At 40.0% G+C, this 26,333-nt stretch overlaps 1 protein-coding gene and 1 pseudogene across 3 annotated transcripts in view; both read left to right on the forward strand.

Annotated features, from left to right (window-relative positions):
• ARMH4 (armadillo-like helical domain containing 4) overlaps positions 1-1,676 on the forward strand; it is a 98,681-nt gene extending 97,005 nt beyond the window's left edge. For all 3 annotated transcript variants that reach the window (XM_015595803.2, XM_006920141.3, XM_015595802.2), the window contains one exon: positions 118-1,676. In XM_015595803.2, coding sequence (XP_015451289.1) covers positions 118-186 — 69 coding nt within the window. In that variant the 3' untranslated portion in view covers positions 187-1,676. The remainder of the gene's footprint in view (positions 1-117) is intronic.
• Positions 1,677-24,072: 22,396 nt separating this feature from the next.
• Positions 24,073-24,194, forward strand: LOC112469653 (annotated as a pseudogene).
• Positions 24,195-26,333: the final 2,139 nt, after the last annotated feature.

Raw genomic sequence — 26,333 nt, forward strand, 5'->3', positions numbered from 1 at the left:
AGCTGCTGCCTTACCTTCGTTCATCAGTGTGTCTTTTTAAAGGGGGCCTGTTTCTCAGCTTTGCTCTGTGGCAGAAGTTTAATGCTTTTCTGTTTTTTTTTTTTTTTTTTTCTACAGCAGAGAGAATTCAACAGCATGCAAGATCGAGTAATGCTCTTAGCTGACAGCTCTGAAGATGAGTTTTGAATTGGACTGGAATTTAATTGGGATAGTAAACAATGCTATTTTATTTTTATTCGGGGGCAAAAAAAGAACAACATCCTGCCACATTGCTGCTGTCAGCCCATCAGTCTCATTATCTGCTGGGCAGTAGATTTTTCCTGCACTGAGCAGAAAAGGCATGCTGTATACTAAATGTAATATGCAGTGTTTGTTTTTATTCTGTAGTGAATTTTCCACAGACATGGGCTACAACTCATAAAGATACAGCACACATGTTGTTCATTAGGAGTTGCTAGGTAAGGTAGAGTAAATATTTTGTATTTTTCCACAGTGTCTTTCCTTGGTTTGGATTACTTACACTAAGTATAACATTATTGCTACCAAGGCATGCTTAACTCTGAAATAGAAATCATAACAAAGAATAACTTGTGATGAGTTATTATAACTCTACCTACTTGCAGCCATAGGCTTGTGGGCTATGGTACATGTTACATTTGCATCAAAACTGGCAGCAACTCAAAGTGGAATCTTTTTCATCAAGAAAATCTCTCAGCACATTAGGATTATACGTAGATTTGTATATATCTTGCATCATGTATTTCTGTCTCCCAGTTTTATTATCTTTCTGTTTTATTCGCATTCTTGGCCAGGAAAAAATGCATCAGAAATAATACATTAAATTGACTCAGTTTTAATATATGTTTGCTTTCTTAAATAGTTTCAGTCCAGCATACCTATCAACAGATTCTTATGTGTTTATCATTAAGAGATAGGTGTTTTTTTGTTTCGTTTTGTTTTTTTGGTGTGCCATTTGACTTTGTCAGGAAGAAATGAGAGAGAAATCAAGAAGAAAACGAGGGAAGGTAAGCTCCCAGAGCATTTATATCTACCATCTGGCTCTGGGCTTGCATGGCCATTATTTTGAATTATTCGGAGGGTTGCTTTTCTACACCTGTGATCTTGGCCATGGAATCAATGGGCTACACAACAGAGCTTATGAGAAAACAGCCTCTCTCAGGGCACCCCACTTCGAGGATGTTGGGCTATGTTAGATCATTTCTTATTCCCTTATTCTTTGTGCTATCTTTTGAATCTGGGTATTTGGGACTTACAGTAAGTTGAGTTTTTGGCTCGAAAATTCTCATGGAAGAATAAAGGTTACTAATAACACTGTTCATAGTGCTTTACACCATGGGAAACTTTTTCACATTTGTCAGAGCCTGTTACATGATATTTGAGGCAAGTTGTACAGTTATTCCTCATAGCTACCATATGAGGTAGGACATATGTTTTTTAATCTCCCATTCAACTGAAGACAGAACTGAAACAGAGAAACAAAATGATTATCCAGAGTTATACCAGGAAGAATAAGGACTAGAACTCACCTGGACTCAAACCATGCACCTCTATCTTCAATTCAATGCCCTTCCCACACACTTGGGAGGAAGCAGTGATATTTCAGAGTCCTTCTTTAAAACCAATGTTCTAACGATAAATGGCTACTTGGTCAAGGCTACTTTGTGTCTTTGTTAAATGAATAATGCCCTACTAATTTCTCTCTTATTCACATATATTTTTTCTTCTCTCACCTCAGCTATTTCCTTTAAAATTACATAATTTTAAGTATCATCTCTAGGAAACTAATTAAGAAACCTTTCTAGAATCTATTCTTGAATGATAGCTGGCTTATACAAATGTTTTCATGAAATAATTTTAATTCTTCTTGATAAGAGATGTAAACAAAAGTGTGAAATTGATCAAGAGAAATGAAAAGCTTTGTACAGTCAAGTACAAGTGAGCAGTTGACAAAAAGCTCAAGGTCAAGTTTGAAAAATGTAATTCAGAACTGCGATACTCATAAGTAATTTGTGATTTCACAAGCAGAGATATCCTGATATTGCAAAGCAGCTCTTTGCTGTGAGTATTCCTAAGTTTAGGAAGAGGCAAGCATGATGGCATTATTGTCTTTTATTCTCGACAAGCCGTTTATAGGAGACACACAATAGGCCTCTTCATTTAGCAACATATGGGTGATACTAATGCCTTGGGCTACTCTTAATCTGTAGTCTTAACTAGACCATGGCTAATAGGTTGAACCTCAAATCACAGTATAATAATGTCACAAATAGCATATTTTTATTTCTCCAGAGGGTTATGGTGATGCCATGTATGTGCTTTTAGGCCTAAGCGGAAATGTCCCTGCAGTCCTTTTCGGGATAGACGACTGTTCAAAGAAGAAGACTTTCTTTAGGTCACAGATTTCTGTACAAACTCTTTAAACATCTGGGGTAAATGGAAGGTTCTGTGGATGGTGCAACTGGTGTATCTATTTTGGCCATTTTCTTTGCTGCCGGTGGCTGTGGAGTGATGATTTTCAGTGGTTGATTTAGATTATTTATAAGGATCATAAAAAGGTTGTCATGTTCTTAACAAAAACTGGAATTAAGCCACCAGAGGAGATGCTGAACAACACAGTTCAGATTAAAAGTAGTAAATCAGGCGCCGGTGGGTTTACCTAAAATAAATGATTCATATACTTCTATTTGCACATTAAAAGTAAAGAGTCAACTCTTTATTCTGACAACTAAGCTTATTACACGCAACAATGAAACAAATAGATCTGTCTGGAAAGGGAGGGTGATAGCAGCAGCTTCAAGTGCTGACACCTTCTTCTCTGAACTGAATCTACTCTGTGAGGACTGCAGGTGTCTCACTGCAGGTGCAAGGGACTGTGTCATTCCCAAACTCAAAAGAATCACCTGGGACACTTGTTAAACATGCAGATACTAAGGCCTTGCCCCAAACTCACTGAATCAAAATCTTCAGGGAGGAGCGGGGGATGCTCATACCTCAAATTTGAGCACACAGCTAGGAGGGCATCTGTTCAGAGAATGACTTCCTTATTCAAGAGACGAAAGAGAGCAGGCTCCTGGGGGAAGAGACCCTTCATTAGTCAGTTATCCAAGAAATCAACACCTGCCATCATGGAGAAAGGAAAACAAAAGGGAAAAGGGTGGAAACTTCTAGAAAAAGAGTAAAATACTGGGATGGAGAGAAAAAGTTTCCTCCTATGCCCCTGATATCGTTTTCTCTAATTAGAAGACAGTATTACAAAAAAAAACCCAAAAAACTTCTTTAGTTTTTTTTCTCTCCCATAAGCTGCTGCTTTTAGTAGCTGCTGGCTTAATTTATATGCAATATTTGGAGTTAATTAGTATCCCAGGAAAACAGATTCCCTTAGCTATGCCTTAGCCTTGGCTTCAGCTCATGCACTGCCTCAGAGCCTGTCTTCTAGAAACATTTTCTTAAAGTACCTGTATCTCATATAGTCAAAAATGTTGTGGGGAAAATTTTAAAGCACAGTTTTAGAACATATTTAAAGTAGTTTAACGTGGCCAGTTAAAACTGGTTCTTTATTTTGTTATTTCTTTTTAAAGGCTCCGACTTAAACCAAAACAATAAAACTTTAGAAAAAAAACATAGGCTGTAAACTCTCTGACATTGCTCTTAGTAGTATTTTTTTCTGGTATATCTCTTCTGGCAGGGGAAACAAAAGAAAAAATAAACAAATGGGGCCACATCAAACTAATATGTCTTTGCACAGCGAAGGAAACCATTGACAAAATGAAAAGGAAACCTACCAAATGGGAGAAGATATTCATCAATGATACAGCTGATAAGGGGTTAATATCTGAAATTTATAAAGAGCTCATACAACTTTACACCAAAATAACAAACAACCCAATTAAAAAATGAGCATGGGACCTGAATAGACATTTCTCCAAAGAGGACATACAGATGGCCAATAGACATATGAAAAGATGCTCAGTTGTCACTAATTATCAGAGAAATGCAAATTAAAAGCACGATGAGATATTACCTCACACCTGTCAGAATGGCTAGCATCAATAAATCAACAAGCAACAAGTATTGGTGAGGATGTTGAGAAAAGGGAACTATTGTGCACTGTTGGTAGGATTGCAAATTGGTGCAGCCACTATGGAAAACAGTATGGAGGTTCCTCAAAAAATTATAAATAGAACTACTTTATAAACCAGCAGGATAAATACTGCTTCTGGGTATTTATCCAAAGAAATTCAGAACACTAATTCCAAGAGATCTATGCACCCCTATGTTCACTGCAGTGCTATTTACAATAGCCGAGATATGCCCATCAATAGATGATTAGATAAAGAAGATATGATACATATATACAATGGAATGTTACTTGGCTATAAAAGAAAATGAAATTTGCGACAACATGGATGGACCTAGAGGGTATTATGCTAAGCGAAATAAGTCAGACAGAGAAAAACAAGTACCATATGATCTCACTTATATGTGGAATCTAAAGAACAAAATAAATGAACGAACAAAACAGAAACAAACTCATATATACAGAGAACAAACTGATGATTGCCAGCTGGGAGGGGTGTTGAGGGACTGAGTGAAAAAGGTGAAGGAATTAAGAAGTACAAATTGACGGTTACAAAATAGTCACAGAGATGTAAAGTATAGCACAGGGAATATAGTTGATAATATTGTAATAACTGGTGCAAGGTGGGTACTAATTGAGATCACTTTGTAAATTATATAAATGTCTAACTGCTGTCCCTGAAACTAACATAAAATAATATTGAATGTCAACTGTAATTGAAAAATAAAAAAAATACATAAAAATTAGAAAAAAGGCTATGACTTAAAAGTCAAAACATTACAGAGATATCAGAAAACAATATAGAGCAATATAGAGCATTCTTAATGCTTGGTGTTTCTCTCCACATGCCTCCACATTTCTTCTTGATGTGGAAGTACACATGAAACCCCTTATTAGGAATCATAGCCATAACTTGGGGGAGAAGTATCAAATCACCCACAAGCATCGTGATTTCTGTGGACATGAATAATCAATGTTCCTACCAGTTGCCAAAAAAGCAGCTTTTGGAAACAGAATATATTACTTAGCACGAGATTTAATTACATGGCCTTTTGGCAAGAGAGACTTTGTTATAATTATAGGAAAATCTGAAAAAGGCAGGATTATAACTGAAGGAAAAAAATCTCTACTTTTTAGGATATGTGAAAGTATGGTTACAAGGGAAGAAATATGAATAGAAGATGGAAGAAAAGTTATAATACAAGGCAGATATAAAGACGGCACAAAATGTTAGCGTGTGCTAGAGGAGGCCAAAATTCTGGATGGACTGATGCTTGGAAAAATGATAAAGAAAGCAAGGAGAAGAATGCAAATGAGGTGGACCTTAAAGCTACACTAGTCTATTTTTGTCCAACCTGTTCATCAAAGAAAATTACCTTACACTAGGTAGAATGAACATGGGTGAGAGGGGATTGAAGTCCAAGAAAGATGAGGAGATAAAAGGAGACTGGTTCCTGTAAATGAGCTTAAGATCAGTTAAATGTCTTTTTTAGTTATGCAGAGTTCAACTGACAATATATTTTTCTAGAAAAAGGAAATAATTTGAAAATGAAATAATAGTGTTGACTTAAAGCCCTTATTTGTACATTTAGCACCCCCATAAGATACACACTCCTTTTTGGGAGGAAGCTATTAGACCAATAAGGGATGGACTAAGAAGAGACATCAAATTTTTACTTTGATAATTATGAACTTTGGCTGTCAACATAGCTGGGAACATAATTCTGTGGCTTAAGTTTTACATGAAGAAAAAATGGCTATCATCAATAAATCGACCAATAACAAGTGCTGTCGTTGGGATTGTAAATTGGTGTCGTTGGGATTGTAAATTACAATGGACAGTATGGAGATTCCTCAAAAATTTAAAATAGAGTTGCCAGATGACTCAGCAATACTGCTGCTGGAAATTTTTCGAAGAAAACAAAAACATGAATTAAAAAATATGTATGCCCCGCCCCCGTGTTCATTGTAGCATTACTTATAATAGTGAAGATATGGAAGCAACCTAGGTGTCTATTGGTAGTTGAGTGGATAAAGAAGATGTGGTACATATATAAATAGAATATTACTCAGCAATAAAAAATGAAATCTTGCCATTTGTGACAACATGGGTGGACCTAGAGTGTATTATGCTAAATAAGTCAGATGGAGAAAGACAAATAACATATGACTTCAGTTATATGTGGAATCTATAAAAACAAAACAAATGAGCAAACAAAACAAACAGACCTGTAGGTACAGAGAATAAGTTGATGACCCATAGGGGCATAGGGAGATGAGTGAAAAGGAAAGGAAGTTTCCAAATATGCTAAAATTAAACTCTTGGCCCATTAAAATTTCTTTTTAATTGAAAAAAACAAGATAAAAATGATTTCACTTTATAAAAAAAAAGGTCCAAAATGAGTGTATCTGTGAAAAGTTTGAAAAATTATACTATCAATTATCTCTAAGCAGTAGTATTAAAAAAAGAGAGAGCGAGTAGTACCTGGTAGGCCTTGGGGGAGATTCTTGGACTTTTAGGGTCCCAGAGGTTGCTTCTTCGATTACCCCTGCACAGGCAGCTGACTGCTCAATTGGCGAAAAAAAGACTAAACCTGGTATCAGGTCAGGAAACTAGGATTTTTATTAACCAATGTGTTGTGCCTCTCAACAATTTCTTCCTAATTCACAATGAAATAAAAGAAGGGACCAGTAGCATTTGAAACTTTTATGCCATGCAGCACAGCCATAGAGTCTGTGTAGTTTCAAGCTTTTTCATGACCAGACAGACCAAAACGTACACCTAGAAAAGTATAAGTCCAGCCTCCCAAACGGAGAAAGATGTTTGGATACCAGATTCTAGGCCTTTCGGCCTTTGTCTTCGAAAAAGGAATTTTAATACAAAACCTCCAGTGATCAGCTTCCCTTATTTCATTCTTTGTGTAAGGGACACAGGAAAGAAGAAGAAATCTGAAATGGTTCTGTAATTGATCTGATAAAGTTCCAAAGGTCTGTGTCAAGGGAAGTGAGGATGGCTAGTGATTCTATCTTTGGCAAACCAGGAGCACTGTGATGTTATCGTTTCCTATTCACTCAGTATTTTCTGAATGTCTTTCATGTGTCTGGCAGTGTGTGAAGAGCTGGGGGAGCAAAGATAGCAAGACATAGTCCATGACCAGAAAGAGCTGATGGCCTAGCGTGAGAGGGAGTAAGTGGGCCATTTCATCACAGGGACATGATGGGATCCAGAAAAGGAGCATCTAACCTTGCTGAGATTGGGGATATGTTCTCCAGAACTGGTAACGTCTAACCTGAGGACAGAAAGATGAGTAGGGGTTAGTCAGGTAAAGGGGAGAGTGGGATAAGTGGTCCAGCCAGGGGAACCACGGGCTTCTAGGTCACGCCAACGAAATAGGACTTTATTCAGAGGGCAATTAGGAGTCGTGGAAGGGCGTTATGCTGAGAAGTGATATGATCATGAGAAGGCTGGATGGCATGGTTAAAGTAGAGTCAGGGGTCTCAGTCAAGGGCCAGTGCAGCAATGAAGTTGAGAGAGGACCATGGCCTGGCCCAAGGCTGCGGAAGCGAAGTGTGGACGGGGAGGATGGGTTCCAGAGGTTTTCAGGGCAGAGGAGCAATAAGACTTGGGGTTGGTGAGGTATGGAGATGAGGGAAGTGACAATGATTAAAGCTGACCTGAGTCATGGCACTTTAGAGGCCCTCCAGATATCATGGAGCCCAGTGTCTCGTCTTCCAGAGGAACTGACTGTGTGTTATCCCAGCATGATGAGTCTGAAAAAATGTATGGGCAGCTTGGACTTTCTACAGAGTGTAAGAATGTGGTCATTCTCTGTAACTTTTATCAGTAGGTTCCAAAGAAATAACTTTAAATTTAATAAAACTTATTAAACATCTGGGAAAACCTTCCAAATACCTTTAGGTGATTATATTACTTTGGTTGAGCCCTAGGTCTGATTTACAGCTAGGATCTGATTGACTCTCTTGATTTATAAAGACTAATATGAGAGTTTCTTAGTCTTTGACAAGGGAATGAAAGCTCAGGATCTTGGTTGTTGTTGTTTTTTTTTATGATGTCATATGTTATTTTTAATAACCAATTTTATACATTTTATACCTATAGAACTGCTTTCTAATCCTTTTTTTTTCAGTTTCATTGAGATGTAACTGATAAACAGCTCTATAGAAGTTTAAGGTGTACAGCATAATCACGTGACATACATTATTGTGAAGTAAATACCAAAATAAGTTTAGTTACCATCCATCTCCTCATACCATTACAAAAAATGTTCTTCCCTTGTGATGAGAACTCTCAAGCTCTCTCTTAGCAATTTTCATCTATACCATACAGCAGTGCTAACTGTAGCCATCATTGTACATTACATCCCCAGGATTTATCTCGTAACTGAAAGGTAGTGCCTTTTAACCACCTTCATCCAATTTCCCTTTTCCTCCCATCCCTCATCCCAAGATCTTGATTTTCTTGATAACACATCCAAGGAGCTTCTGTCAAGGCTGGTCCCCGTGAAGATGATTTCGGGAATTAGGTGTGCAGCCTGGAGATCTCATGAGCAGTGAGGGCCCCATGTCCCAGTGCTAAGTGGTTTCTGTAGCCTTTTGACAGTTGTCATGATAACCGTCGAGTAGTTCGTTTTCCTTAGCATATGAAATATAAAGCAAGTTTTCCACAGTATCGACACAAGGCCAGATTCTGGAGTGCCCAGGGCGACAATGTGGGATTGAGGAAATGCAGAAAAGTATAGGAAGAAAATAGCTATCACTTCGGTCCCACTTTCAGAGATAATCATTGCTAACATTTTGGTCTATATTTTTCTAATCATTTTCCCTTCATATTTATGGTACATTATATATACATACTTTTATTTTTATACAAAATTAAGATTATAATTTACATGCTATCTTGTTACCTTCCTTAGCTACTATTTCTCACGGTCGTTTTAAAAGGAATAGAGAAGAAAAAGAGCTTGCGAAAATCCTGAAGTTGTATTTAAATGAGCAAATTATTTTATCCTCATTAAGATTTACTTGATATTTGATTGTCTATGACTGCTCCGTTACTTCAAGTCACTTCCAAATGATGTAAGTGAAAACATGGTTGAAAGAAGAAAAATCGCCATAAACACAACGCCTGTGGGCAAATGTCGCATTCTTGTGTTCTCAAGGATTAGAGAATACTTTCTTCTCTTTGCCTTTGCCACCAAAGCAAAGATGGCAAAATTTTAGGCAGCAAGACTGAATAACCATGAGTGTCAATAATATGTAGCATTGTGAGAAGTAGCGGGAAAAAATACACTTACGGTAGTGATCTAAATTGATTAAAGGCTTGTTCAGGTCAATTCTTTCGAGTCTAATTAGTATTTTTGTGTCATTTATTATGACATCGCACACATATTTTCTATATTTAATTGCACTTGGCTCAAGCTAAATAAGGATATGCTCCCTATAATGTCTACTGTTTTCCTCTATCATTGTTAAAAAGAAGAATCACAACTTTTAACAGCCCCCCTTCACGGCTTCTCCCCGGCCCCTCTTCATCCAACCTCTCTCCATCCTTTGGATTTCTGAAGGGTCTACAAATGAAAGTGGGTACAGTTGATATAATAGTATTTGTCTCACTAGATAATGTTTTTTTGGAATAATGTTGGAATAAAAGTTAGAAAAAAAGTCCTTTCTTTCATTCCAACCATCACAGCAGCAATCTCTTTCACACAGGCTTCCACCAGTTTGTGCAGGTACGACCTGATAGCACCTCGTTTCTGGCATATACCACCTACCTCGACTTTCTGCCTTGGTTTGCTCCAATGTTTGAGTGTGGGGCCTTGCTGGACATTCACACAGGTACAACCTGGAAATGCAAGGGAGCTAACCCGATAAGCCTTAACCAATGCGGATGGAAGCTAATAGATAAATGTACCCACGCGGCCAGTTGTCAGGTTGATTACATGAGGCTCCTCAGAAAGTTTCTTGGGATAGGGCACTGGTTGCCCATTGTAGTGCACCTTGAAAACTCTTCCTTCCTTGCTTCACATCCATACAAGACTTTATTTCAGGCTCTGCTTTCCAGGAGCCCAGGGTGCAATAGTTGGGACTGAAATTTTGGAGCACGATCACTGGTCAGAGGTAATAAGGATCCTATTATTGGTGCTAGGTGGAGTGGTGATACCTGATCCACAGCATCTTAGTTACTCTTATCTGTGATGGATTGGGATGAGGTGCAGACAGAAAGAAAAGTATTAGGTTATGTGGTAGCTCTGGTCCTTAAACAGTATGGGATTGAGTTGGCTGGTATTTTCTTAGACTGCTTTGGAAGCTTTGAAAAAGGAAAATGAAGAAAATGACAGGCTCAGGTAAGTCAATGATCAACAAAAGGAATGCTGTGAAAACCAGAAAAGCTTCCATGACGGTGTTTCAGGAGATTCTTGTCTGAGAAATTCTGATAGTCAAAGTCACCCTCCCAGCAAGCAACCTAGACCAGCCATATTGCTGGATAAGGGCAAGAGAAGTCTAAATAAGTGATAAAGGAGGGAGATGAGGAATATCGTTATGGTCTTAGGATTAGTTGTAAAAGCAGCAACTGCTTTTGTAAAGAATATCAGGACTGGCTGCCAGCTTGAAGGGGACAATAATAGAGTAAATTTAAAGGGGAGCACAAACAAGTGTAAGAAATGGATTGTACCAGTCACTTATTGTGCAACGCTCCACATCCTCTTGCTCATACCTCTTCTGTGGTCACAAGGTCTGTGCAGGCTTCAATCAGCTTTGCACAGGTGCAGCCTGACAGAGACGAGCCTTGTGCTCTGGCCCTCTCATTTATCTGAGGCTGAAGTGTCCTGACACCACACTATAGGGACCAGAACAGTGCTCAGGCATGGACAACTCACAGTATGAGGGAGCTGACATCTGTGGGGCCACACTTGACCAGTGGGATGAAAGTCGATGGATACTTTCTTCTTTCCTCCCTCAGGCAGACAGCTCTGAGCTGCAATTTATAAAGCTCCTCAGAAATCCAGTGGGAGTGGCAGCTAGTGGTCTGTAACAGAGGCCAACTTGATGATACATCCTTGATAATCCTTTTCCTCCTCTGTTCACACCTCCACCCTGTTCCCTGAGATCACATTTTCAACAAAATTTAAGCCTTTGTCTCAGGTTTTGTTTATGAGAGAACCCACACTAGGGCAGAGGGAGAGAGAGAGGATGAATTGGGAGTATAAAGCAAGGGAAGAAACTGTGATCTGGTATTAACTGCAGGAGTATTGCAGGATATCAGAACCCAGTTTAGTACTATGATATCTCCAATAATGAAGATGATACATTCCTAAATGCTTCCTAAGATGATACATTCCTAAGTGCTTCCTTGTTAGAAATTCTGTAATCAGAGGACAGAGCAATTTTAAAGCTGAAAGTGTCCTTTGATCTATTGGCCTCTCTTTTCCCTGTCATCAGTGACCTTATTTAGTGCTTTATCTAATGTAGATAGTGATTTAAAATGTGGGTTCTGGAGTCAGACTGCCAAGATTCCTAATCCCAGCTTTGCCTTATTTAGCTGTGTCAACTTGACGAAGAAATTCAGTTTCTGCCTCAGCCTGAATTCAAGGAAGGCCATAGTATGTGGGGGGACCCACTGGACCAGAGCTGTGGCCCTGGAAGATGAAAGCTGCCACTACCCAAACTGACCCAGCAGGAAGCAGGAAGTGGGGGCGAGAAATACCCACACCTCCCTTCTCCTGGCTTCCCATCTCAAGCCAGTTCCTCTCATTGGTCCAAATTAACAAAAAGGCCCTGTTGATGAATAATTCACAGAGGCCAGTCTCCCAGGGACACAAAGCAGCACAGAGAAGGGAACAGAACAATACAGGGAGTCAAACTCAGTATTACCAGCTCCACTTCAATAACCTTTAATGTTCTCATCTGTACAATGGGGATGCTGATTGTAGTGGCACTTACCTCACAAGGTCATTGTAAATATTAAATGAGACGGTGCATGTAAAGCTCGGGGCACAGTGTGCAGGGTCCATCGTCATTAGCTCTTGTCACCACGTTAAAGATTATCACTGGGCTGCAGGAAGGGACACTTCTTTTGTGGACTGTAACCCTGATTTCAGGAGGCTTCACCCACTAGGTCAGAAAGGCCCCTTGTCGCAGATAACCCAGCTAGGCTTGTGTCTGGTGGCTCACGTAGACGCCTAGTCACTGCGGGTGAGTAATACGCTGAGTCAGAGAAGTGGCAGCAGCTCTCTCTTCTTCCTCGCTCCTCTTTTTGGCCTTGTAGGTATTCAGTACGTCAAGCTAGGTGAAGGCTTAGATTGTCTGATGGATGTGACTGACTTTATTTGTAGACTCAAATCTCTGGGCTGAGCAGTCCCAGGTGTGGGAATACATAATCTCTTTCCTTTCCAGAGAAATGACAAATTGGTGTGTTTATGGAGATTCTGGGACTGACCAAACCCACAGATTCAGGCAGGAGTGGCTTTGAGCTGCACATTCCTTTTGTGTTGACGAGGGAACCATCCCTCACTCCTACCGTCCTCAGGCGAGGCCCAGATCCTGGCCTGGCCAATTGTAATGCCTTCTTCTCTTGGACCTGAATTCATCCAGGGGCCCAAAGATGACAGTTTCCTAAAGAAGGGAGACGCACGAAAATAATCAATCTCTCAGTCCCTTCCAGATCTAGAGTGTCTGGCAGTTAAAATAAACAACTAAAAAAGAAAACTTTAGTTTAAACATCCCAACGATCAACTGCAGGTTTTTTATTTTGCTAGAGACAATAAAAAACATATTGGTTTAAGAGTTCAGGTTTTGGAGTCCAAAGGCCTGGTTTCCAATGCTGGCTTGTTACTTAATGTGACGTTGGGCAAGTTTCTTAATCTAAGGTCTTTTTTCCTCATCTTCAGGGTGGGGATAATTATTGTACTTTCTCTCCTGAGCTCAGCAATTGGTAGTAGTGTAGGAGCTGGAGTAGATGGAGAGGAGAGGATGTGACAGCCTAAGAAGACAGTAAGTAAGATCATGTAAGGAATCGCCTAGCACAGTTCCTGTACATTGTAAGCACTTAAAAATGTTAGCTATTATTGATTATCTCTATATTTAAGGAATCTAAAATATATAAGCATCTACGGAAGTGCACAAAGCCTTCCCCAGCCCACAAAGTTCTATGTGGGTTTACGTGAAAAAAGTCACAGAGGTTTCAGCTGCTTGTCTTGACCTCTGAAACAGAGTCAAGGCCAGTGTTCAGGTGATGACTGCAGTCTGACTCAAGATGTAGCATGAATCAAGAAATACACTTGCCAGCGTCAGTAGGATTCAGCCCGAGAAGGTTTTGCCTGATTAAATGTATCTCCCAGTGGAAGACAACGTAATGGTTCTGTCTGAATCCCAGAAGGAAGTAGAGCCGGGAGAGCCCAGTGCTTTCCTCCTGGTGTGACGGCCTTGAGAGAGACTAGGAGAAGCTGGTTCGGCTCTGGTGGGAAGGAGTGGGACGGGGCCTGCGTCTGCTCACGTGCTGGGGATGCTCTGGTTGTGTTACCATCACACTGTCAGGATGCCTCTGAAAGACTCAATCCTACCCGCTGCTTCTCGCTTGGATGGGAAAGACACTCCTGCAGCTGAGCCATGGCCCGGAAGGAGCCACGAGCATCCGCTGTGAGGCCTATTTCAGCTGCATAAACGAAATTGTTTTCGGAGTGCCTAGTGTTAAAGAGTACTTCATTCATTTGAATTATTCTTAACATTATAGCTGCTATAATAGGGGGAAAAAAAGGAAATAGAGAAAGCCCTGTTCATCACGCCACCACTCCTATCTATAATCTAAATATTTCATTTTCTCTTGTTCCCTTCTGGTCTTTGGTCATGTAACTATGAGAATTTTATATGCAGAAATTCCATTTTGAATTTTTACTTCATTAAACTTTGGAAACAACACTTGTAGTCTTTTTATTCTCCACATTAACAAAAATTTATAGTCCACTGCTAAACCCCACTACCACACTCACCCATCTCAATTATGAGAACATTTTTTTAAAAATCTGTATATTTTTAGGGGCAGGTGTCTCACTGATTGGCATTTCCATCATTTTAGAATTTGCTTCATGTATAAAATTTGATTTTACTCTCTTCCCCTTAGTCTTCTCGCTCTTTGCCTTTCCTTGAAATTGGCACTCAGAAGCTTCCGATCTAAACATCAGATCCTGTTGTTTCTGTAAAGCATCAAACTCTCCTGGAAAGACATATGTAATTCCATAGTGCATTCTAGTCTGCCTCTCCCAACGAGAAGAGGTAAGTCTTGTAGACAGACTCATTCTGGATTTGGACATCAGGGCCGCCCTGCAGCAGGGGCAGTGGCTCTAGCAGGAGCAATGGTGCCCACTGTCACGCCTGGAGGATGTTGGGTGTCCAGAGAAAGGAGAGAGGACCCTAGGGTGATGGGCCCCTAGACAGAGACAGACTCTTGGACAAAGACAGGGAGGCAAAAGAGGGGATGGAGAGAGTTCCAGGAATGTAGGGAACACATCTTGCCAGCTGGTTGAACCATGCTAAATTTCTGGACTCAGAATGAAACAAAAAAGGACAGTGTGTACCCCAAAGTAATATGTCATGAATCGCTCCTGTTATCCCATGAGTAGCTTGCTCCCCCACAGAGGTGGCTATAAACCTTAAAACTCAGAGTTGCTGTGTTTTGAGAGAATGAATGTATGCCCAGTTTGAGACAGTCTCAGTTTACGCCTGTTGTTCTGGCATACTAATTAATCTTGCTCCCTCACTCTCAAAAGCATTAGTGATATGGTACCAATAATATATTCACCTTAGTTTTTGAGAACCTCAGTATGATTCGTGAACATCTAAGATTGACTGAGAGAACAGACACATTTGGTGGGAAAAAAAACTGTTTGGATAGAAATATCTGTGAGCCTGAAGTTCAGAGGCAGCGGCAAAGAGGTAGTAGCCACAGTGATACCAAGACAGGAAGACTGGTGTTCCTTCCCTACGGCCCGGGGGAGGGGCCTGAGCAGCAGGAGAACCTGAGGTCTTGGGGGCAGAGGGACCAGAGACACAGCAACGCAGGAAACAGAGTTTGAACAGGACCAGCAGCACCTGGGATGAGGGTTGGTATCCATCTATTTCTCATAAATGGAGAGAGAAAAAAAGGGCTGATTGAGTTAACGTTCCAAAAAGACTAGATGGGGTGGAATCCAATGCTTTGACTCTTCCAGTAGCCAGCGTGTCCTACAGAAACAAGGGTATCATTCAAATAAGAAAGCAGACTACATCTTATGAGTCCTTGTACCTGTTCTTACCACTATAAACTGCTATCTCTCATAATCTGGCTAGCCCCACCTGCCCTTTGCTTCTGTTCATATCCCTCCCACAGGCTCTCATTGGCTTTTCTGAATAAGAGGCCATGTGGAACATTCCTTGCTCAAACCAAGAATGCTGGTTCATCAGGGAAGCTGGGAAGCTGAGCAGCTGTAGACACAGCTGGTGCCTTGAAGCCCTTTCAGCAGTGTCCGGCTCTGTTTTTGCTGAGTGTATACTTTTCGGGTGGCAGCACCTATATCTTTTCAGCCATACGAAATCATCGGAACGTTTAGCCGCTGTTGGCTGGAGTGGGGCTCTGGAAGGCATTTCGTCAGGCACAGCAAGTTTCTACTGCCCTGCTTCCAATGACTCAGCATTCCCAAAGCACACGCCGTCGCCCCCACCCACACTTTAAAAATATCTCCCCAAGAAGTAGCAAGTGCCTTTTTTTGACCGTGTCTGCTGACATGGTTTTTGATTTGGGAAAGAGAGTGGGGAGCCATGTGGAAGCATCACACTCTGGGATGTCAGAGTCTCCTTGGAAGAGCCCTAATTAAGGACTCAGAATGATTGACAAGTGGTGGAAGCTCACAAGGTGCACTTGATATGTAGCAGAAGTCAATGTCTCAGTTATAAAAAACAATTTGGCAATTGGAGACCTTGAAAAACCTTTGCAGGTAATACTATAATTTTGTTCCTTAGTTAGACATTTATAAAAAGACTCTGAAATGGCTTCCAGATGAACCCAGCATTGACATGCATTGACCTTCTTAAGTGAGGTGTAATATAACTTGGTAGCAAGTTTTATTATTTAAAATTTAATGGAATTTATTTTGTGTACTGCACAGTCTTACTGAAATATCATCTTTGAATTTATTCATTTGGGGTTAGGAATCTGTTAATGGGGACATCTGATTTACTCCTGAGGGTAATAAAAGTTTAATGAGAAGGCATCCTCCCTGCTCCAAAAAACATGAAGAGATGGAGAAAGAAAATTAACACATGCAACATTTTTCCTGTGCTCTGTATTTGTACATGCTATATCGAACTGCACCATTTTTGGGTAAGAATGAAGTCACATTCCTTTTAATATTCAAATGACATGACCATGAAACCCAACCTATCAGCACAAGAACAGCTTTCTTCCCAGCCTCACCACTAATGACCTCGGACTAGTTAATCAGTCTCTCTGAGCCTCAGTTATTTCATGTCTAAAATGGGGATAATACCAGTAGCATCCACTTCTCAAAGTTGTTATGATTAGATGAGAAAATACAGAATGAAACTTCAGAATAGAACGTGATAATAAATATTAGACTCTCTCTCCAGCACAATGGGCCCGTTCTGGTTACATGTATGTGCTCAGTGAACAGAAAAACCAGAAATAGCTCAGGTCTTTAAGGAGAGGGGATTTTTAACCTGTTATTGCTTTTGCTGCCACAAGGTGTCGCTGGAGGTCCCAAGAGTTAGTGCAGTTCTCCCTAGCTTCAGCAGAAGACAGCTCTGAGGTTTGGCATTTCAGGCGAAGGGACCAGAGGAGAAAGCCTCTTCCCCATCAACACATTCAGCTGTGGTTGTTCCACGACAATCTAAACCTGGGTTCCAAATGCTACAGCTCTTTCACAGCACTGTCCAAAATAATTTTCTGGGATGATGGAAGTTTTCTATATTGGTGTGGTTTGATATTGAACATTTGATTACTTTTCCCCAAACCCCAACTTTTTTGAGCTCTAATTGACATAAACATTGTTCAAGTTTAAGGTGTACAACCTGATAATTTTACACACATATGTATTGCAGAATAATTACTACAATAAGGTAACATTTTCATCACCTCACATCACTCCTGTTACAACATTTTGATGTCACTCCTATAATTACTTCCTGTTGAGTACATGAAAAGTGGCTAGTTGACTCTGGAACTGAATTTAACATTATATTTCATTTTAATTAACTTAAATTTAAATGGTCACACTTGGCCAGTGGCTACCATTTTGGACAGTGCCGCTTTAGAAATACAGCTCTCTCAGCCTAAAACACACATATATCCATATATACATCTACAGTGTGTTGATGAATATCAACCAATTCTCTGAAAAAAAAAAAAAAACCTCCAATAACCTTGATTTGTGATTTTGCCATTTTCCATGGCCAGTTTCAATGAGAAATTACTAAATGTGGAGTTGGGAAGCGATGGGCAAAACCAGCTCTCATGAGTCAGTATGGATTGGCTCTGGCACATCGCTGAGGGAAAGCCAACACAAAGATGTGTTAAAGAGTTGGCTGCTGCTGTTGGTGACTGCTGCTCAATCCTGAAGACACTTCTGAAAAATGCTGGAAAGTGCATCTTAGAACTGGCTTCTTAAAAACAGAAGGAGGAAGCATTTATCTATCAATGTCCCTCCTGCAATGGTCAGGATAGCCACCTTGCACTTCTGGGGTATACTTGCATGAATATGGAGTAGATTCCTCTGCAGAACCTACCTTTGAGAACCTACGTGAGCCTGATCCTGAATGTACAGTTTCTATAGCAATGGATTGCTGCTGCACTGCTGACCATATGATTTGATGGATCTAATCATACCCAGTTCATGATGGGCAACTCTAGTCACATGCTCATCAATTTCTTCCAGTTCCCAAGAGCTCTCCAGGAGTTGTTGCTGTTATTCTTTCTCAAAAGGCAAATATTTCCTTGTCACAGAAGGCATGGCATTGCTTCTGAAACCTAGATTCTCCTATCAGATCTTGTCAGACTCCAGACACCAACCTTATCATCCCTGGATATTTCTAGTCCATTGTACCCATTGGATCATGTGGCCAAAGTGGCAGGGCAGGTTTTAATCACACTCTTGATTTCTACAGAGTCTTCTTTTTCTCTGGGCATCACTCAAAACTGGCAGCTTTTTAATCACTTGGTATATGAATTGGGATACTACCTCCAAGAGCCATAATTGTTACCTTTAAAATCCAGAGAAGTCCAGTATATCTTTTGCTTTTTATAGAGATCATGAGGTATTACAACTTCTCCTTCAGATAAGGTAGGGGTTGTCAGCATATCCCAGATCATTTCTCCTCCAAAAATTTCATCAATATGGTAGGTTCCTTAATTTTTGTGGAGTTTTTCCTCCTACCTCCTGGCACACGTTTCTTACTAGGGCATCTACAGTGGTTTATTTCTTACTCCATAGGTATAATTAGCATTGATATATTCAATGTGGTGGACAAATGTGATATGTGCAGAATATCAAGACAATTGAAATCTTCACAGACTATACCACAAAGGAAAACTCTTAGACAAGGAACAGTGAATGTACAGTGCTTGCCTTTTCATGTTAAAAAGTGAACTCTTTTGATCTTCCTTACTAATAAATATTGAGAAGAATGTGCTTGCCAGGTCGATGGCTGTGTGCCATAGCAGAGGCTATATTGATTAATTCAAGTGAAGATACTCTACCCAACATAGCTGCTGAAATTTGAGCCATCACTTCATTAGGTTTATGGTAGTTCACTGTCCTCTGCCATGATGCATCTGGTTTTTGCTGCAGACAGTCAGATAACACAGACTTGATGGGAATTGCCACTCACACATGACTTAAGTCTTTGATAATGGCTTTAAGCTCTACAGTTTCACCTGGGATGTGACACTGATGATGATTTATTATAGTGGCTAAGAGCAGGAACAGTTTCAAGGGCATCCATATAACTCCTCCTATTATTCTGGCTCTTAATCCACAGGTCAGGGAATCAATTGAAGTTTCTGCTAGCTATTAAGAATATCTATCCCAGTTGTACATTATCAACAGAATTCTATTTACCATCTGGCACACCTTCCCCACCCCTGAGCTCTGTCTATAGGAATATGATTGCATTTCAGGTACACAGACCTAGATATTCCTATTTCTCCAGTATATAATTACCCTAGCAGATAGACACATATACCGTTAGGGGAAAACCTGGGCAAATATTTACTATACTTAGAGTGTTTCCGTAGATTCTTTCTATAGCCTCACCTTAAATCGGTGAGTTCTGGGTTTATGTACTGACTTAGATGTGGAAACAAAGCAAAGGAGCCTGGCTTTCCATTAGTGCAGCTTATGCAGGTTTCTGCTCTCCAGCTCTTTTGTTTTATTGATTATAAAAGTTACCTGGTCTGCTCTCCATCTATTGTCTCTCCTTGCAACACTACGATTGCTACAGATACCTCGCATTCAAGGTATCCCAATTTTCACTCCAAGTCTTGCTGACCAGTAGATGACATCAGCCTTGCCTCTGACAATGAAGCACTTCCATCTGCCATTCTAAAGTCCTCTTAGTTTCACTTATTCTATGGAGCCCAGGTCAATGTCAGATTCTTCCATTTCCAATATTGACCTTCCGAAGACAGCTAACCCAAGCTTTTCGAATATTTCAGAGTCCCTCTCAGCAATGCATTCCTTATTGTCTTACTGAAAGGAGTGTCTGTGGGCCCTCCTGGGTTACAGTCAGTTGGTGGGTTTTTAGATCTCCCACACAATATATCCTTCCTACCATTCCCACCTTTCTGAGCCTTTTGATCCTGTCAACACTCTGCCAAGGCAATTCCAGAAGGTCTGCCTCATTTAATGGAGGTAATTATTCTGTCCAAGCTTTAAGGAACCATCCCAGTAGAGTATTAGAGCCAGCTCCAGGTGTCCTGCCAGATCGGAATACCCTAAGTTACCTAAAAGTGTTGTATGAGCTTTTCACAATAGCGGTCTTTCTTTATAGACATGAAGGTTGATACCAAGGCACCTGGGAGTTTCTGGATAGAACCCAAAAAGTTCACTTTCTAACAAACAGAAACTTCCTCCAGCTTATTAAAGGAGTTAAAGTTTACATAAGGCTAGACCGAGCAGTTGATGGCTGTGGAAGCGAAGCCACTTGTTCCTGCTACACTGGCTTATAGAGAGACTCTCTGGGACTCTGGGAATTGCAATAAAAATGGTTAGTGTCACTAAATGGTCACCTCGACCACCAATTCTTTAAGTACTGTAATCATTACTGTGATTCATGTAGAAAACAGGCACCTGAGAGCTTTAAAATGACATTATTGTTTTTATTAGATAACACATTGAAATGAAAATATTTACTTTGAGAATCCTGAATGAATTACTGTTGGTAATTTGCATGTAAATGGAGTTCTTTCTTCCTTTGCTTTCCATTACAGTCCTGAAAAATCAGCCTCCGAGGAGTTAAATTTTGAGGCCTAGCTAAGGTTAGGAGTGTTTTCCTATGGTCCATCAAGCATAAAAATAACAATGAATTCTCACAGGGCACTTACTATGTGCCAGGCACTGTTCTAAGTGATTTACATATATGGAATCAACTCAGGCCTCACAAGCCTATGAAGCAGGGACAATATTCTTATCCTCTCTTTACAGATAACCTTTTTTTCATCACTTCTTGAAGCTGTCACCCAGCAGTGAAATGAGCAGGGTTGATGGGGGTTAGCTCTCCAATCTAAGTAAGCCACTTAGAAAAGTTGCATCATAGGCCATCCCCTGAGGCTGCCATGCTGGAGAGGTCATGGGTATGTGTTCAGCTGACAGTCCCAGCTGAGCCCAGCCTTCCAGCCAGCCCCGCCTGTAAGTGAAGTTGTGTTGGGCCCTTGCATGAACCCACCCACTAGCTGGCTATCACCAAGTGACCTCCAGTGAAACCACGTGGAAAGGAAGAGCCACCCGTTGCGTCCTGCCTGAATTCCTGACCCACAAAAATCTTTAAATTTAGTAAAACAGTTGATGTTTTAAACCACTAATTTTTAAGGTAGTTCTTACACAACCAGAGCACTCTTCGGTTTTGAAAAGTGAGAGTAGTGATAGTAGGAGATGGTGAGGGGATAGGGTACGGTGGGGTAGTGTGGGTTTTGGGAAGTACGTGTGTACATAAACTGGAGATTTGCTATTACTTTTGTAACTGCGTTCACCACTGAGCTTCTGGCAAATCAGAGGAGAGAATGTTGATAACTTTCAGTTCCAGCCATGAGTCCTACCTGAGGCTTGTTTGAACTTCCTTTCTCGGGGCCATGAAATACCCAAACTCCCTTTTCTGTTTTAGGTGGTTAGAAGTGGGATCCTGTTTATGCCACCAAAAGAGCCTGAACGAAGAGACTCTGTAAGGTCCCCCTTGGCCCGTGTCCCATGACTCAAAGGGCTTTGATTAGACCATGACATTGACACCCTAGGAAAGAGCATCTGCTTCCTTCTCCAATGAGAAACCTCCAGCAGGGAGAAAGAACCACGGAATGTCTGCCCCTTCATCTTTAATCTTTCTCTAGAAAATCGCTATTATAATTTGAGGAAGAAGCTAAGGTGTGTAGACCCAATTGAAGTAGTGATTAGTGGTTGAAATCCATAATTATTCCTGGAGATGATGAAACCTAGTGATTACAAGCAGCCTCCTGGGTTCTGTGGCTGCCTGAAAGTTATGTCTTTCATATCCTGCAAAGCAGTGCTTACATAAAGACTAATTATTTCCGTATAATCACCCACAGAAAACGTCCTGGCATGTAGCTAAAAAAGAAAATATCACCACCACACAACAGGTAATGTGAGAAGAGCAGAACAGATCCTTTGGGAGCAAAAAGACACCTGAACTGTCCCCAGATCAGAGCTGAATGTGGGAGCCGGACAGTCTGAGGAACAGTTGGGGCTTAGGGAGCAGCTCACTTACTCCCTTGTGCTTCATTTTCCTAATCCGCAGAGTAAGTGTGATAATAGTACCCATCTCATAGGATGGTTGTGAGGATTAAATAACCAACTAAGTTCAAAGCATTCAGATCAGTGTCTGGCACCTAGTAAAGGAACTAAAGTTAGTCATCGCCAACATCATTCATTAGTCCATGTCCATTTCAAAGGCTGAGTGATAAATTATGTATACAGTGATGAGTCCACATGACCAGAGCATCCAGAGCTATGAGGATGAAGGGGATGATAAATGCTGTAAATGTGGCAGATACTGCTTTGTCTCATCAGCTTGGGGCCATGAGGGTGGTTTGGCAGCTCTGCGGAAAAGGAGGGAAAAGAGACCACCAGGTCAAGAGCCAGGACACCAGGTTTGCGTTCTGGCTCTGCTATGAATGAGCCAAGTGTTTAAAAACCATCATTCTTAAATAACAAAAATCAAAAACCAAACAAAAAAAAAACCCTCATCATTCTTACTCTTGGGCCTCTGGTTTTTTGTTTTTGTTTTTGTTTCTTGATTTTTTTTTTTTTAATAAATGAGAGGTTAAAGCTTCTTTCTACTTCAGCATAATGCATTGAGATGGTCCTTTCTTTCTTTTCCCTGTATTTAAAGCTACTTACTATTTTATTACAGCATGTTCTTATAATTTGTCTCTAAAATTTAGCTCAAAAATCTATTCACTTTTTTCCATCTCTGTTGCCACATTCTCCGTCCCTAGAATCAGGGAAATTCTACCTATGCTTACAAGTCTGATATTCAATCAGACACTGGGGTGTGCAGGCATGTTCTGAACTCAGTAAGATGGCCCCAAGAGGCTTCCTGTTCCCATACTTGCCTGGTTACTCTTTGTGGTCTACGCATGGTTTTGTTCCAAGCTGTCTGTGTGGCCAACTATCCTTAAGTGACATCTGAGGAGAAAGAGGACACTCTTAGTCCTGTTGCACTTGCATACAATTGGCTTTTTTTCCTTGAATATCTAGAAAGCGAATATACGGTAACTGCCTATCAGAAACTTAGGCTACTTTACCTGTAAGTCTTATATTGTTTGAGGCCAAATATCACCACCTCGCCAACACATTCTTGAGATCTTTATGTTAACGAGTGGAGGAATGGTGAATCACTTTACAAAAATTCCATTTGCAGACCACATTTTCAGAAATCTATTATCTACTCCTTATTCATGTCTGTGCCATTATTTTTGAATGTATTGAAATGGATTTTTCTTTAGAAGGATGGATACCCATCCATGGTTATCGGGGTGGGATCGACCTGATGACCACCCTGAGGTGTTGTCTTGAGTTGAGGTGTAAAAATCTTAACATAATATGTAAATTGTTGCTAATATTGCCGCTTGGAGAAGAGATAATGCTGTTATTTCATAATTTTTTAAGGGCTCAGGCAGCCCAATTGCTGTCACTCACCCTCAGAGATGAGACGGTTTTCAATCTCTCACCGTGGGTTTGGTTTCTACTTCATTTAATGCCTAAAATCACTTTCAAATGAAGATTATTTTGACAGTTTCCTTTCTTTATGCCTCTTGTAAGTTTTGCCCAGCGGCAAGGAATAATGCCTTACTAAATACAGTATTCTGAGAAGACTCAAGTTGCACTGAATTTTTTAAATTAAGATATAATTCACATACGTAATACAAATGCTTTAAAAGTGAATTTTAACTACAATTTACTGGCCTTTTGTATATATTCACAAGGTTGTGCAACCATTACCAGTATCTAATTCCAGAATATTTTTATTACCCCAAGAAGAAAACTCATACCCATTAGCAGTCACTCTTCACTCTCTCCTCCCCCAAGACCCTGTCAGTACGAATCTAATTTTGTCTCTATGAAACTCTGGATTAATTTTATATTGATAGTTTTGAATGGAAAAAACAACTGATAAATAGCCAAAATTAGTTTTGGGTTAAGTTTTTATGCATAGCAATATTTTAGATAGAGGGATAAGTCTACAGCCATGCTACCCTGAACAAGCCTGATCTCGTCTGATCTCGGAAGCTAAGCAGGGTCGGGCCTGGCTAGTACTTGGATGGGAGACCACCTAGGAAGACCACCAGGTGCTGTAGGCGTAAAAAATAAACAATTAAAAAAAAAAAGGGATTGTAAGCTGACAAGGTCCTTGCAATATATGAAGTCAACCAAGGGTTACCTCGCCTACAAGAAATAAAATAAAATAAAATTAGATAGAGGAATAAAGTTACTAGCAAGTGCTGAACATTAAAAAGCTGAGAATTTGATTGTCACGCACTTCACAGTGGAGTTACAAGAGAGTGGTGTGTTTGTGGCAAAGAGAGGAAGAACCCACATTCTACATTATAAATCTTGCTAATTTTTTTCAGTTTCTGGAGTCAAGTACTAAAAGTTCATCTGTTTGAATTGGTTTAATTTAGGATCTTTTATAATTTAACAGGATTTAGTTGAGCTAAAAATTACTTATAAACTTGAAAGAAAAGTTTTGCCAAGTAAATTTATAGTTTAAACAAGATTACAGGAGTACAGTTTATCTTATCAAAGAGTAGAAAATATTTTGGCGTTTTAAGAAAAATCTGTGTCCATTCTAATAATGATTGTGCTCATTCTAAATGCCCTATCTCTTAATTCTAGAAGTCCCTAGTCTGGCAAGGCCTGGCTTGACAACAATTTGTCAGTGGTTAATTTTTGTATTGTTCTAGCTGCAACCCGTTAACCTGAGCATGTACCATCAATCAACACAGAAGAGAAAAGAGCAGAGGCAGACAAAGTCATCTCTAACAAGATGGAATGGTTCCCAGATCAACAAAACCTGACTGGAAATTGATTTAAGCTATTAACATACCTGAAGGGAAAGCTGTCCTTCAGAAGGGGTGGTTGGCAGTGGGAGCGATGGAAAGAGAAATTCTCAGAGGCCAATATTGGCAGTGTCATTCAAATTCCGTCTCGAGGTTGCCCTGGTCCAAGGACACAGCCTGTCCTGTCTTAGTGGAGATGAATGCAGCAGAGCCTGAAGCTATCCACCATCTATCTGAGTCATAGAGCCAACTCCCAAGGTCCGATTCCATGCTCACGAAGCAGTCTTTCTCCTATTTATACTTTGGGTTTCTTTGCAGAGTGCTGGCTAGATCATTCCAGTATCTAGCTGATATATTTCTTGTTATAAATAATTGGTTCATACACTATTTTATATTGAGAATACATTTTAATTTATACCTCTCTACTGGGGTCACCCATCATCGTAAGGCCCCTTGAGCAATAGACGACGACTGCCACATGGACTTTCTAAACTGACAAGGCAGAGGGCAGGACCCTGGAACCGGATCATCATCTTGTCACTGATGATGACTCCATGGCTTCCTGTTAGACTTGAAATTCTTAAAAGTAATCAAGCTGCATTTTTAAAAAGTAGGAGTATTTACTCACCAATTTCATCTCATTTTTATTTACATTCCCTCTTCAAGATAAGCAAATATGTTTGCTCCCATTCTGCAGGTAGAAAAGTTGAAAAATGAAAAATTTCCAAAGCTAGTTAAATAAATTTCATACTAATTTGTAAGCTCTTGAAGTCAGAGCTTATATATCCTTTTTATAATTTATTTTTTCTGAAGTTACAGAGAAGGAGTCTCCATATTGAGCTCCAGTTCAATGTAAATAATTGAGAGTGAGAATCCAGGTTAGTGTTTGGTTCTAATTAAAATGGGCTCATATTAATAATTTTCCTTATTTGAAGCCTGCTGTCCTTCAGACTTGATTTAATTTCGGCCTTGTTATCCGCGGCACCCATCCTCCTGCCCCGGAATGAGTACTTGGTGTGAAACATTTGATGGGGTTCAAGTGAAAATTCTGCTGGCATGTTGAGGAGTGGGTTTGTTGTTTCAGACCGAGAATCATAAACAGATTCATGCTCAGTGACTCCATAGTCTGCTCACTGGCATTTAACCAAAGGAAAAACATCAAGAGGAAGGAAAAATATATGTAAAAAGTTCATTATAGCATTGTTTATAAACAAATCCGAGACCATTTACAGGTTCAAAAACATGGCCAAATAAATTATGGCACATTTTCATAGTCTATTTAACAGCTATAAATCAACTATGAATATTATGTAGCAACATGAAAATATGGAAGAATGCTTACCAACTATTTTAAGATAAAAAAATGCAGAACGCTTGTGTTCACTATATCACAGCTAAGTGAAAATAAGTATATGTGTATAGGAAAAGGACAGATTGCAA

This window comes from Pteropus alecto, unplaced genomic scaffold (genome assembly GCF_000325575.1).
Source record: "Pteropus alecto unplaced genomic scaffold, ASM32557v1 scaffold86, whole genome shotgun sequence".
Lineage (NCBI taxonomy): Eukaryota > Metazoa > Chordata > Mammalia > Chiroptera > Pteropodidae > Pteropus > Pteropus alecto.